The sequence below is a fragment of the Gadus morhua genome, chromosome 17 (assembly GCF_902167405.1).
Source record: "Gadus morhua chromosome 17, gadMor3.0, whole genome shotgun sequence".
Taxonomy (NCBI): domain Eukaryota; kingdom Metazoa; phylum Chordata; class Actinopteri; order Gadiformes; family Gadidae; genus Gadus; species Gadus morhua.
In genome coordinates this window covers 14,414,945-14,427,444 of record NC_044064.1, presented here as the reverse complement: position 1 = coordinate 14,427,444, position 12,500 = coordinate 14,414,945, and the positions used below count along the sequence as shown (strand labels likewise).

The 12,500-nt window shown below is 45.4% G+C and overlaps 2 protein-coding genes across 5 annotated transcripts in view; one reads left to right on the top strand and one right to left on the bottom strand.

The window, feature by feature from the left end:
• Positions 1–6,397, top strand: part of LOC115529147 (F-box/WD repeat-containing protein 7) — a 12,360-nt gene extending 5,963 nt beyond the window's left edge. Inside the window, exons 6-13 of one of the 2 annotated variants that reach the window (XM_030337675.1) lie at positions 565–698; positions 1,132–1,203; positions 2,374–2,555; positions 2,994–3,219; positions 3,634–3,700; positions 3,956–4,099; positions 4,220–4,369; positions 5,567–6,397. In XM_030337675.1, coding sequence (XP_030193535.1) covers positions 565–698; positions 1,132–1,203; positions 2,374–2,555; positions 2,994–3,219; positions 3,634–3,700; positions 3,956–4,099; positions 4,220–4,369; positions 5,567–5,697 — 1,106 coding nt within the window. In that variant the 3' untranslated portion in view covers positions 5,698–6,397. Of the gene's footprint in view, positions 1–564; positions 699–1,089; positions 1,204–2,373; positions 2,556–2,993; positions 3,220–3,633; positions 3,701–3,955; positions 4,100–4,219; positions 4,370–5,566 lie in introns of both variants that reach the window. The other variant, XM_030337674.1, reaches the window with a different exon arrangement.
• Positions 6,398–7,094: 697 nt separating this feature from the next.
• The window catches only part of LOC115529137 (protein FAM160A1), a 13,072-nt gene continuing 7,666 nt past the window's right edge, over positions 7,095–12,500 (bottom strand). For all 3 annotated transcript variants that reach the window (XM_030337641.1, XM_030337642.1, XM_030337643.1), the window contains exons 14-17: positions 12,317–12,500; positions 11,400–11,569; positions 10,660–10,774; positions 7,095–9,512 (exon numbers count right to left, since the gene is read on the bottom strand). The exon at positions 12,317–12,500 is cut by the window's right edge and continues 1,210 nt beyond it. In XM_030337641.1, coding sequence (XP_030193501.1) covers positions 9,367–9,512; positions 10,660–10,774; positions 11,400–11,569; positions 12,317–12,500 — 615 coding nt within the window. In that variant the 3' untranslated portion in view covers positions 7,095–9,366. The remainder of the gene's footprint in view (positions 9,513–10,659; positions 10,775–11,399; positions 11,570–12,316) is intronic.

Below are 12,500 nucleotides of genomic sequence, written 5' to 3'. Positions count from 1 at the left end.
TTTTTTGTGTTTGTGTTTGTGTGTGTGTGTGTGTGTGTGTGTGTGTGTGTGTGTGTGTGTGTGTGTGTGTGTGTGTGTGTGTGATTGTGTGTGTGTGTGTGTGTGTGTGTGTGTGTGTGTGTGTGTGTGTGTGTGTGTGTGTGTGTGTGTGTGTGTATAACTGTAGGTGTCGAGAGTCGAGAGTCAGGCGTTCTTCCATCTAGATTTACTGTTTGTGCTCCGGAGCCATAAGGTGATCGTTAGCGGTGAGCGTGGTGTTAGCTTTATGCTAGGTAGCCCTTAGCAGGCATGGCTCCCCCAGCATACAGATGAGGCTGGTGTTAGCGCGACATGGCGTTCATATCAATGAAGAGAGTCTTGGGGTGAAACCCAGCCAGCATACAAACCAACCATACCCGCTCTGCTTGGGGAATAAACTGTTCATATTTATTATACCTTTACCAGTTCTAACGGCAATACCGTCTCTCTCTCTCTCTCTCTCTCTCTCTCTCTCTCTCTCTCTCTCTCTCTCTCTCTCTCTCTCTCTCTCTCTCTCTCTCTCTCTCTCTCTCTCTCTCTCTGCAGGGGTAGCTGGGTGTGTGTTTGGCAGCAGGAGGAGAGCGAAAGGAGGGCCGGCGTCGAGTCCCTGGAAGACCACCTACATCAGACACCAACGCATCGAGACCAGCTGGAGGACAGCGGACACACGCACACCCCAGGTACACACATGCACATTCTTACACACACACACACACCCCTGATATATACACACATACACACACGCACACACACAAACACACACACATACCCCTGATATACACACACATACGCACACACACAAACACACACACACACACACACACATACACTCACAAACACACACACACGTACACACACAAACACAAACACACAAACATACACTCACAATCCCACACACACTACCACTCACACCCTCGCAAACACATGCACGCATGTACACACGCACACACATACACAAACACACACACACACACACACACACACACACACACACACACACACACACACACACATACACAAAAGCACACACACGCACACCCACGGTGATGATATACCTGTCTGTCTCTCCAGGTGTTGATGGGTCATGATGATCATGTGATCACCTGTCTCCAGGTGAGCGGGGACCTCATCGTCAGTGGCTCTGATGACAACACACTGAAGGTGTGGTCAGCTGTCACCGGCCAGGTAACACACGCGCACACACACACACACACACACACACACACACACACACACACACACACACACACACACTGTACAGCTCCCAGTCGCACACAGCCACCTCTTCTTACAATGCCTCGTACACACATTCTGAACTCTGCCAGTTGGACTAGACCTGCTCAGGCCCCCCAGGACTAATCACCCCATCTAGGTTCACTCTTTGTCTGTTCACAGTAAACGGGTTGGTCCATGACCAAATCATAGTGCGTTCATTGGGATTCCTCACCCAAGTATGTGAAGAGTGCTCAGCTGAACTAGTCCAACATTTTCCCTGTGGTTCCCGTTTCTGAGGGCTTATGTGCACAGAGATGGTAGGAGGCTCCTTGCGACATTAACAACAGCCCATGCATCACAGTGACTTTGTGGCGCTGTGGAAAGCACCGTGTTCCGCAGCGGAACAGATGTAGCCAGTTGGTTTCGGTATAATGTCTTCCTGACACACCTGCTCTCTGTCTCAACCTGCCCACAACAGACCGTGGGAGTGGGCGTGGGTGTGTGTCTGTCTGTGTCTGTTTGACAGATTGTGTACATGGGGTGTGTGTGTGTGTAAGCATATTTGCACCAGAATTATGGACAATGGAGGGAGTGTGTCAGGACTTAATGTGTCCTAATGGTCTTCTATGGAGTTTAGAGAGAGAGAGAGAGGGAGGGAGGGAGGGAGAGAGAGAGAGAGAGAGAGAGAGAGAGAGAGAGAGAGAGAGGGAGGGAGAGAGAGGGAGAAAGAGGGAGGGAGAGAGAGGGAGGGAGGGAAGGGGAGAGAGGGAGAGGGAGGGAGAGAGGGAGGGAGGGGGAGAGAGAGACATAGAATTGTCACACAGAGGTTAGAAACCTTGACACAAGCCGTGTTTATTGGTTACCTTGGCAACCAGCATAACATCCCCGCCAAGGTAGAGATCCTTTCGCCCTCAGGTAGAATACACAAGTATTTAGTGCACAGACACACCGACACACACACAAACACACACACACGCACACACACACACACACACACACTCCCTGTACTTTCATTTTCTCTTGATGTTCTTTCATTAATTGATGAGTAGGAGTTCAAGGGGCCATCTTATTATTTCTCTCTCTCTCTCTCTCTCTCTCTCTCCCTCTCTCTCTGCTGTATGTCTATGTCTCTCTTCCCAGTGTGTGCGGACCCTGTTGGGACATACAGGTGGGGTTTGGTGCAGCCAGATGTCGGTTGCCACGGTGATCAGCGGCTCCACGGACCGGACGCTGCGCGTGTGGAACGCCGAGAGCGGGGAGTGTGTGCACACGCTGTACGGACACACCTCCACCGTGCGCTGCATGCATCTCCACGGCAACCGGTACAACCTACACACACATGGACACACACTGGCGGTTCAAGTGTCACGTAACATGTGTTGATTAGAATAATGGCATCACTATACTTTATACATTTACTAAAACAAAATATGAACTTTATTCTCGTCCTCCCCCCCTCTCCTCTCTCCTCTCCCCCCTTCTCTCCTCTCCTCTCCTCTCTCCTCTCCCCCCTTCTCTCCTCTCCTCTCCTCTCCTCTCTTCTCTCCCCCCTTCTCTCCTCTCCTCTCCTTCTCTAACCTCCTCTATCCTCTCCTCCTCTCCTCTCCTCTCCTCTCCTCTCCTCTCCTCCTCTCCTCTCCTCTCCTCTCCTCTCCTCTCCTCTCCTCTCCTCTCCTCTCCTCCCCTCTCCTTTCCTCTCCCCCCCTCTCCTCTCCTCTCTCCTCTCCCCCCTTCTCCCCTCCCCTCTCCTCTCCCCCCAGGGTGGTGAGTGGGTCCCGGGACACCACCCTGCGTGTGTGGGACGTGGTGACGGGGCAGTGTGTGCACGTGCTGACGGGTCACGTGGCGGCCGTGCGCTGCGTGCAGTACGACGGCCGGCGGGTCGTATCCGGGGGTTACGACTACATGGTGAAGATCTGGGACCCCGAGACTCAGACCTGTCTACACACCCTGGAGGGGCACACCAACAGAGTGTACTCCCTACAGGTACACACACACACACACACACACACACACACACACACACATACACACACACACACACACACACACACACACACACACACACACACACACACACACACACCTGTCTACACACTCTGGAGGGACACACCAAGTATATACACGATCTGCTCACTACAGGTACACCCACCTCGTCACACATGCATACCTTCTCAAAAACACACACACACACACACACACACACACACACACACACACACACACACACACACACACACACACACACACACACACACACACACACACACATGCACACACACATGCCTATATGTCTGTTCACGATCCAGATATGTGACATTCAGTATACATCTCATGTCTCTCCCTCTCTCTCTCTCTCTCTCTCTCTCTCTCTCTCTCTCTCTCTCTCTCTCTCTCCAGTTTGATGGTGTGTATGTGGTCAGTGGGTCGTTGGACACGTCTATCAGGGTCTGGGACGTGGAGACAGGTATGCACATAACATATCAGTCAACTACAGTACTATATGTACCATATCTTTTTATTTAATACTCTAAACTCTACTAGAATATACCATGAGAGCACCATAGTACTATCGGTATATTTAGCGTGTTTAGAGTACTTGAGAACTAACAGTTCATGCAGCATATATTTAGATTCAAGTCAGCTCTATGCTAGGCTGTCACTGTTAAAACCATCAACGCAGCCCAAGGCCACAGGTGAACTCTAAGCCCCGCCCATCTAGGGGGGTGCGTCCACAAGCTGACGGGTCACCAGTCCCTGACCAGCGGCATGGAGCTGAGGGACAACCTGCTGGTCAGCGGGAACGCCGACTCCACCGTCCGCGTCTGGGACGTCCGCACCGGCCAGTGCCTCCACACGCTGCAAGGTACGGGTCGGGCCCGCGGCTGTGTGTGCATACGTCTGGTGGGGGGGGTTCTGTTACACCCAGTGGTCCCGGGTCTGTGTGGTCCTCTTCATTCGGGGGGTGCTATGTGTGGTTCCGCAGGGCCGAACAGGCACCAGTCGGCGGTGACCTGCCTCCAGTTCTGCCGAGGTCTGGTTCTGTCCAGTTCTGACGACGGGACGGTGAAGCTGTGGGACCTGCGCACTGGAGCCTGGGTCAGAGACCTGGTGTCTCTGCAGAGCCAGGGCTCTGGTACGTACACGTTATATACAAACACTGCTACGTATATATATATGTAGATCTGTACACTGCATAAACACTACAGAGCCAGGGCTCTGGTACGTACACTTTATATGCAAACACTGCTACATATATATATATAGATCCCTACATACACACTAGAGCCAGGGCTGTGGTACATACACGTTATACATCAACGCTACTATATATGCACATACATACATACATAAATACACTACATATATATACATACATACATACACTACATATATATGCATACATATATGAATGACATATATGTGCATACATATATACACTACATACATACACATCACAGTCAGGGCTCTTGTAAGTACATATCTTTCGAAAATAAAGCCGCATTTTCTATAAGCCGCACAAGCGGTAAAGGGGGTTTTATGTTTCAAAATACCACTAATAAGCCGCTCTTGTAGAATAAGCCGCATCTCATTACGAATATTTGCCCACAAAGTCTGTCAGTAATTGGAGACATTGCTGATTAAAGCTAAGTGAAACACTGAGCTTCTTGACCGATTTAGAAAACAAGGCAGCTTTTATTTTTTTCTGCGAGCAATTAGTTTGGACGTTGCCTTTGAAGTATCGCTCATGGAATGAGGCCAAAGTGTGGAAAACAGTCTTCCTTGTTTTTTTGTGACAAGGAACAAGGAAGACCAGTTTTTTGAAGTTGAGTTGGATCAACAGTGACATCAAAGTTATTATATTGATCCACATTTGCAATTTATCGTCCATTGATTATGCAGATATCATGACCGTCTCAAATGTTGTTTCTATTTGCACAGTACATAGTTAGTCCTTTCAACATTTAGCGTGAAACAGGAGCTATTCAGTCATTCAGCAACCTTTTCCATTGCCCTTTTCCATTTCGTGACAACTTCTATTGCGTTTTTCTCATGAGTGTAGGGCACAGTATCATCGGCATACATCACAACAACGCTGCCAACAGAATCATTTCAGTATAAACTGAAACTCAATGGTCCTAGAATGGAGCCGAGTGGTGGAGGCTATTAGGTGTGATCATTAATGCCTATCAACATTAATTATACACACTACAATTACATACATACCTTTATACCATACCTAATACATACATTAAGTATACTTATGTATGTTGTTTTGTATACACACTCATAAATAGCCTCACCACCAATCCCATGCCTTCTCTACCGCCAGGTGGGGTGGTGTGGCGAATCAGAGCGTCCGACACTCGGCTGGTCTGCGCTGCCGGCAGCCGCAATGGAACGGAGGAGACCAAACTACTGCTGCTCGACTTTGAGCCAGAAGAGAGAGGAGGAAACGAGTGAGGAGGAGGAGACGAGTGAGGAGGAGGAGGAGACGAGTGAGAAGGAGGAGGTGGAGGAGGAGGAGCAGGAGAGGATGCTAAAGCTGGGAGATGAGCTGAATGTATAAAGAGTCTTCATGTTTATTGTAAATACCAAGACGACTCCTCCGTGACCAAAACCACATGAATGTTCCTGGACTTTAGTGACCGCTGGGTCCACCAGAGACTGACTGACTGGCTGACTGTCTGACTGACTGACTGACTGACGAATTGACCTACAGATTTCTGTGAAACTATAAAAATAACTGTTTCTATGATGTGGAGGAGACAGCGATGATGCTGAGAAGCATTGTGGTTGGTGGGACCTGATCGACCTATGACCTCCAAGGCCACCTCCTGGTTAGACCACTCCCCATGTCCTAGGCCCCTCCCATTCTGAGATGGTGCTGTGGATTGTGTGAAGGGAACACTGGTTTCTATATATCCTTCCAGAAAGGTGTATTGGGATGTGGTTGCCAGGCCACGGCTGTGACCAATCAGGGGGGTTTCCAGCTACTCTCCATCCATTGATGGTGTAAATATGTGTGTGCCAAAAGTGTAATATTGTAAATATTGTAATTACAGAATGTACATACCCAGGATTTATAAACTAAAAACAGAGAATATTGTCATGCAGGTGAAATGATGGAGAGATGAAAGATGAATAAAGATGTTGTCTTTTACATGGGAGTGTCTCAATTATTTAACCTTGTGTCACCTCTATACAGCCTTTCTATTGGTTAATGCAACGAGGGGCGTGGCTTGTAGTACTGCAGGGTTGCGTTGTAGGTGTGTGTGTGTGTCTGTGTGTGTACATCAAGTGTCTGAGTGTACTTCAAGTGTGTGTGTGTGTGTGTGTGTGTGTGTGTGTGTATGCATGGGTGTTGTCCTCTAAGGAACATTATATTATACCATCCCTGAAGTGCATCATGACATTCTGCTGTAGTTTTAACCGTACACAAACACAAATACCCTCCCCCACTCCCCACAAACACACACACACACACACGCACCTCCAGACTAATGTGATTGGTTCGTTGTACAGTAGAGCAAGATGGTCTCTCATCACGCCAAAAGCTTTTATTAAGTTTCCCTTGCTCTATCCTTCAGTGAGAGAGTACATGTATGTGTCTGTGGGTCCCTCTTTGTTTTTTCATCCCCTCTATTATGATATAATCAATATATATTGTATTTATGTATACATATTATACTCATATTCAAGCATATATTGTTTCCAAGCTTGGTTTATAAAACACACATAAAAAACCTACTTTGAATGGAGCAGTGCAATTTGATTTTGGTTCCTACGGCGACAGAGAAGAATTCTGCATCTATTCCAATATCGGATATCTATTTCAATAAGACACATGAGCGCTTCAATGAGTTTGATTGTCAAAATGCATTTAATGGTCTTCGGTTTGGCAAGAGTTTAATCACATAATACAAGGAGAAAGCGAGGGCAGAAAACACACACAATAAAGACACACATAAACATTTATATTTACATTTAGGACAATAAACAGACGCTTTTATCCAAAGCGACTTACAATAAGTACATTGCTCAGAAACATAAAATAAATATAAAATAAACTAGACATACATTCTGACAATATACATCCATGGCTGTTAAAATCACCATAGTAACAGCAGCATTCTGAAGGGTATCAGTCAACAGTAACCGCAACATTCTAATGGGTATCCATCACCATAGTAGCAGCAGCATTCTAAAGGACATCAATCACCATAGAGACAGCAGTATACTGAAGGATATCCATCACCATGGTTACAGCAGTATACTAAAGGATATCCATCACCATGGTTACAGCAGTATTATAAAGGCTACACATCACAAGAGTAACCGCTGCAATCTGAAGTTAATTTTGTCACCATAGTAACAGAATTCTAAAGGGTTTCCATCACCATAGTAACAGCAGCATTCAGAAGGGTTTCCATCACCATAGTAACAGCAGTATTCTAAAAGTTATCAATCACCATAGTAAAAGCAGAAATCTAAAGGATATCAGTTACAATAGTTAACACAGTTATGTTCAACATAGTGCAAATAAAGGGCACTGCTCTGGGGATTTCATTGGTTTAAATCAACATTTACCAGTAAGTTAGGATAGGGAAAATGTCAAAGTTTAAACAAAGGAAATCTACAAGAGTTTGACGTAGCATAGGATGATGTTCACATTCTTGGTCCAACTCGGTTATTCTAAGGTTCATTCAGAGTAAGGCTGTTTCTGACACAATATTCTTTAAGCCTTTTCCTCAAGAGTGTTAAGCCACATATACTGAATACGTTCCACATTATCACAGTCAATCTATTGCTCTTATTCAATCTCTTCAAAATACTATTCTGTTCAAATTGATTCCGATAATCTGTATTCAAATATATATAAATATAATTGTATGCAATTTACAGTATAAATCAATGCTTCCTGCCTTTAATTGTATACAAATTAACTGTAGCACGCAACTGTGGCACACACATATTAACTAAGATCTATTCTGGGTGATAACTAGCATTACCACACTGGGAGCTGACCAGTATAACCAGTACAACCAGCATAAACAATGAACCAGTAAAAGCAGTATTTTATGATATGATGTTACTAGTTAGGACCAGTATAACCAGTATGACATGGTGGGATCCTGCTTGTTCTTACCAGTGTAACCAGTAAAACCAGTGCAACCGATCTAACCAGCATAACCAGTGTATCATAGTGTGTTGCTACTGATTCAGACCAGTATAACCAGTATAACCAGTAGGTCATAGCATGTTGCTACTGATTCAGACCAGTATAACCAGTATGTCATGGTGTGAAGCAACTGATTCAGACCAGTATAACCAGTAGGTCATATCATGTTGCTACTGTTTAAGACCAGTATAACCAGTATAACCAGTAGGTCATAGCATGTTGCTACTGTTTAAGACCAGTATAACCAGTATGTCATGGTGTGATGCTACTGGTTCAGACCAGTATAACCAGTATGTCATGGTGTGATGCTACTGGTTCAGACCAGTATAACCAGTATGTCATGTGGTGATGCTACTGGTTCAGACCAGTATAACCAGTATGTCATGGTGTGATGCTACTGGTTCAGACCAGTATAACCAGTATGTCATGGCGTGATGCTACTGTTTCAGACCAGTATCACCAGTATAACCAGTATGTCATGGTGTAATGCTACCAGTATAACCAGTTGGTCATGGTGTAATGTTACTGGTTCAGACCAGTATAACCAGTATGTCATGGTGTGATGCTACTGGTCCAGACCAGTATAACCAGTAGGTCAGGGTGTGATGCTACTGGTTCAGACCAGTATAACCAGTAGGTCAGGGTGTGATGCAACTGGTTCAGACCAGTACCACCAGTATCACCAGTATAACCAGTAGGTCATAGCATGTTGCTACTGTGTAAGACCAGTATAACCAGTAGGTCATGGTGTAATGTTACTGGTTCAGACCAGTATAACCAGTATGTCATGGTGTGATGCTACTGGTTCAGACGAGTATCATCAGTATAACCAGTAGGTCAGGGTGTGATGCTACTGGTTCAGACCAGTATCACCAGTATCACCAGGTTAACCAGTAGGTCAGGGTGTGATGCTACTGGTTCAGACCAGTAACACCAGTATACCCAGTAGGTCAGGGCGTGATGCTGTGTTCCTGGGCCAGCGCCGCCAGCTCTTTGAGGAACTCTCCGTACAGGACGATGGCGAACACCCTCGCCTTGTCCTGGGACTGCATGGGGGGGCAGGGGGGCAGCGGGGGGGCACCCGTCCCGCTGGGAGCTACACATCACAGCAGTAAGAGTTATTACATATACTCTGTTAGTACCTAAACTACACAGTGAGTAAGAGTTATCACATGATCTGTTAGTACCTAAACTACACAGTGAGTAAGAGTTATTACATATACTCTGTTAGTACCTAAACTACACAGTGAGTAAGAGTTATCACATGATCTGTTAGTACCTAAACTACACAGTGAGTAAGAGTTATCACATGATCTGTTAGTACCTAAACTACACAGTGAGTAAGAGTTATTACATATGATCTGTTAGTACCTAAACTACACAGTGAGTATGAGTTATCACATGATCTGTTAGTACCTAAACTACACAGTGAGTAAGAGTTATCACATGATCTGTTAGTACCTAAACTACACAGTGAGTAAGAGTTATTACATATGATCTGTTAGTACCTAAACTACACAGTGAGTATGAGTTATCACATGATCTGTTAGTACCTAAACTACAGTGAGTAAGAGTTATTACATATACTCTGTTAGTACCTAAACTACACAGTGAGTAAGAGTTATTACCTATGATCTGTTAGTACTTAAACTACACAGTGAGTATGACTTATTACATATACTCTGTTAGTACCTAAACTACACAGTAAGTAAGAGTTATTACATATAATCTGTTAGTACCTATACTACACAGTGAGTATGAGTTAATACATATAATCTGTTAGTACGTATGAGTTATTACATATATTCTGTTAGTACCTAAAATACACAGTGAGTATGAGTTATTACATATACTTTGTTAGTACCTAAACTACACAGTGAGTATGAGTTATTAAATATATTCTCTTAGTGCCTACAGTATGGTATTTAAAAAATAAATTGGATCACAGCAGGCATGAAAAGAAAGCTGCCATGGGCCCTGGCCTCCACTCCAGTGAATGGCATTGATTTTATTTTATTTATTAAATTGACGGGCCTTTTGTCATGGCAAGGGCCCGGGGCACTTGACCCTGCTGTCCCTCCAACCCTATCGACATGTGTGTGTGTGTGTGTGTGTGTGTGTGTGTGTGTGTGTGTGTGTGTGTGTGTGTGTGTGTGTGTGTGTGTGTGTGTGTGTGTGTGTGTGTGTGTGTGTGTGTGTGTGTGTGTTTGTGTGTGTGTGTGTGTGTGCTTCGTCAATCTCACCTCCGACCCTCTGGTCCTTGGCCAATAGGAACCTCCAGGCCTGTGTTACCATGGAAACGTAGTCTGGTCTGTCAGACATATAGTTCTCTATTTGCACACGCACTGACGATAGCACCTATGAACACACAATCACACACACACAAACACACAGACACACAAACCCTCAAACACATACACACACAGACACACGCACACACACACACACACACACACACACACACACACACACACACACATACACACACACACACACGCACACACACACACACAAAGAACGCAAGTTAAACCAAACCAAAAATGTATGTTTCATGTGTTTGAGAGTGTGTTTACGTCAAATCAAGTTATCAATTGAAAGCCGTCTCAATTGTTCACTCATTTTGGGTGTTAGGTTGTGTTTGAGAATACAGGAAGCATCTTTGGGTTGATAATTCACCTCAGACTCTCTTCCTAATGCTTCCATCTGCTGCCACCTTGTGGACTAGAGGTTCAAAGAGTATTACTGTAGGGCACGTCAGCTATGTAGCGTGACTGGTACTAGTGTGTGTGCTTGTATACCTCTGTGTTATAGTGCGTGTGTGTGTGTGTGTGTGTGTGTGTGTGTGTGTGTGTGTGTGTGTGTGTGTGTGTGTGTGTGTGTGTGTGTGTGTGTGTGTGTGTGTGTGTGTGTGTGCGTGTGTGTGTGTCTGTGTGTGTGCCTGTGTGTGCGCGTGCGTGCGTGTGTGTGTGCGCGTGTGCGCTACCTGATAGAGTGTGCGTGTGCTCAGTGTGTGTGTGTTGAGCAGGAAGGATCTGAGCAGAGGTTGCGGGTACGAGGCCAGCTGAGCCAGGATGCCCGTGAGCAGCAGGTTGACGGCGATGGAGTTGTCCAGAAGGTTCTCCAGCCGAGAGAGCAGAACGCTGAGGAATGGACCTGCAGGAACATGATACATCCCATAATGAGTTACAATATAACACTGACCTGCAGGAACATGATACATCCCATAATGAGTTACAATATAACCCTGACCTGCAGGAACATGTTTCATCCCATAATGAGTTACAATATAACCCTGACCTGCAGGAACATGTTTCATCCCATAATGAGTTATAATATAACACTGACCTGCAGGAACATGTTACATCCCATAATGAGTTACAGAACACTGACCTGCAGGTACGTGTTACATCCCATAATGAGTTACAGAACACTGACCTGCAGGTACGTGTTACATCCCATAATGAGTTACAGAACACTGAACAACTCAACCATCTTAACACAGAAGCTTTATCTAATCCAACGATAAGCTTAGAGGTGCTGTAGGTTAGATTTGAGAGCTGTTATTTGAGTGTAACATTAGAAATACCAAAGACATCTGTCAGATACAAGTTATTGGAATGCTCTGTGAGAGTATTTGTTCCTAGTTTACTGCGCCTCACTCTGCATGCGATCAATTCGATTTAATACCAATCATCTTGCCTGTCAATCACAGGTGAGGGAATGCAACACATCTCAATGGTGGAAAAACATAGGGAGCGATCAGAGACTGAGGTTTCTTTTGGTGTTGTTACTTTCAAAATCTTCCTCTCTCGTTCTTCTTTCATCTTTCTGTTTACAACTGTCAGAGCTCACCTACAGCAGCTTAACCTCTAACACATTAATCATCTAATAGAATCTGACCTGTAAAGGAAATGCCTTGTTCCCTGCTGCCACTCCTCCTCTCCTCGTCCTCGTCCTCCTTCCATGAGTTAAAGTCCACTTCCTCCTCAAGCCCCTCCTCTTCCTGTTTCTGCCTCAGTGCTTGGACCCGTCTCCTGAATGTGACGAGGTCACTGGGGTCGTCGTCATGGTCGTCGTCGGGGTC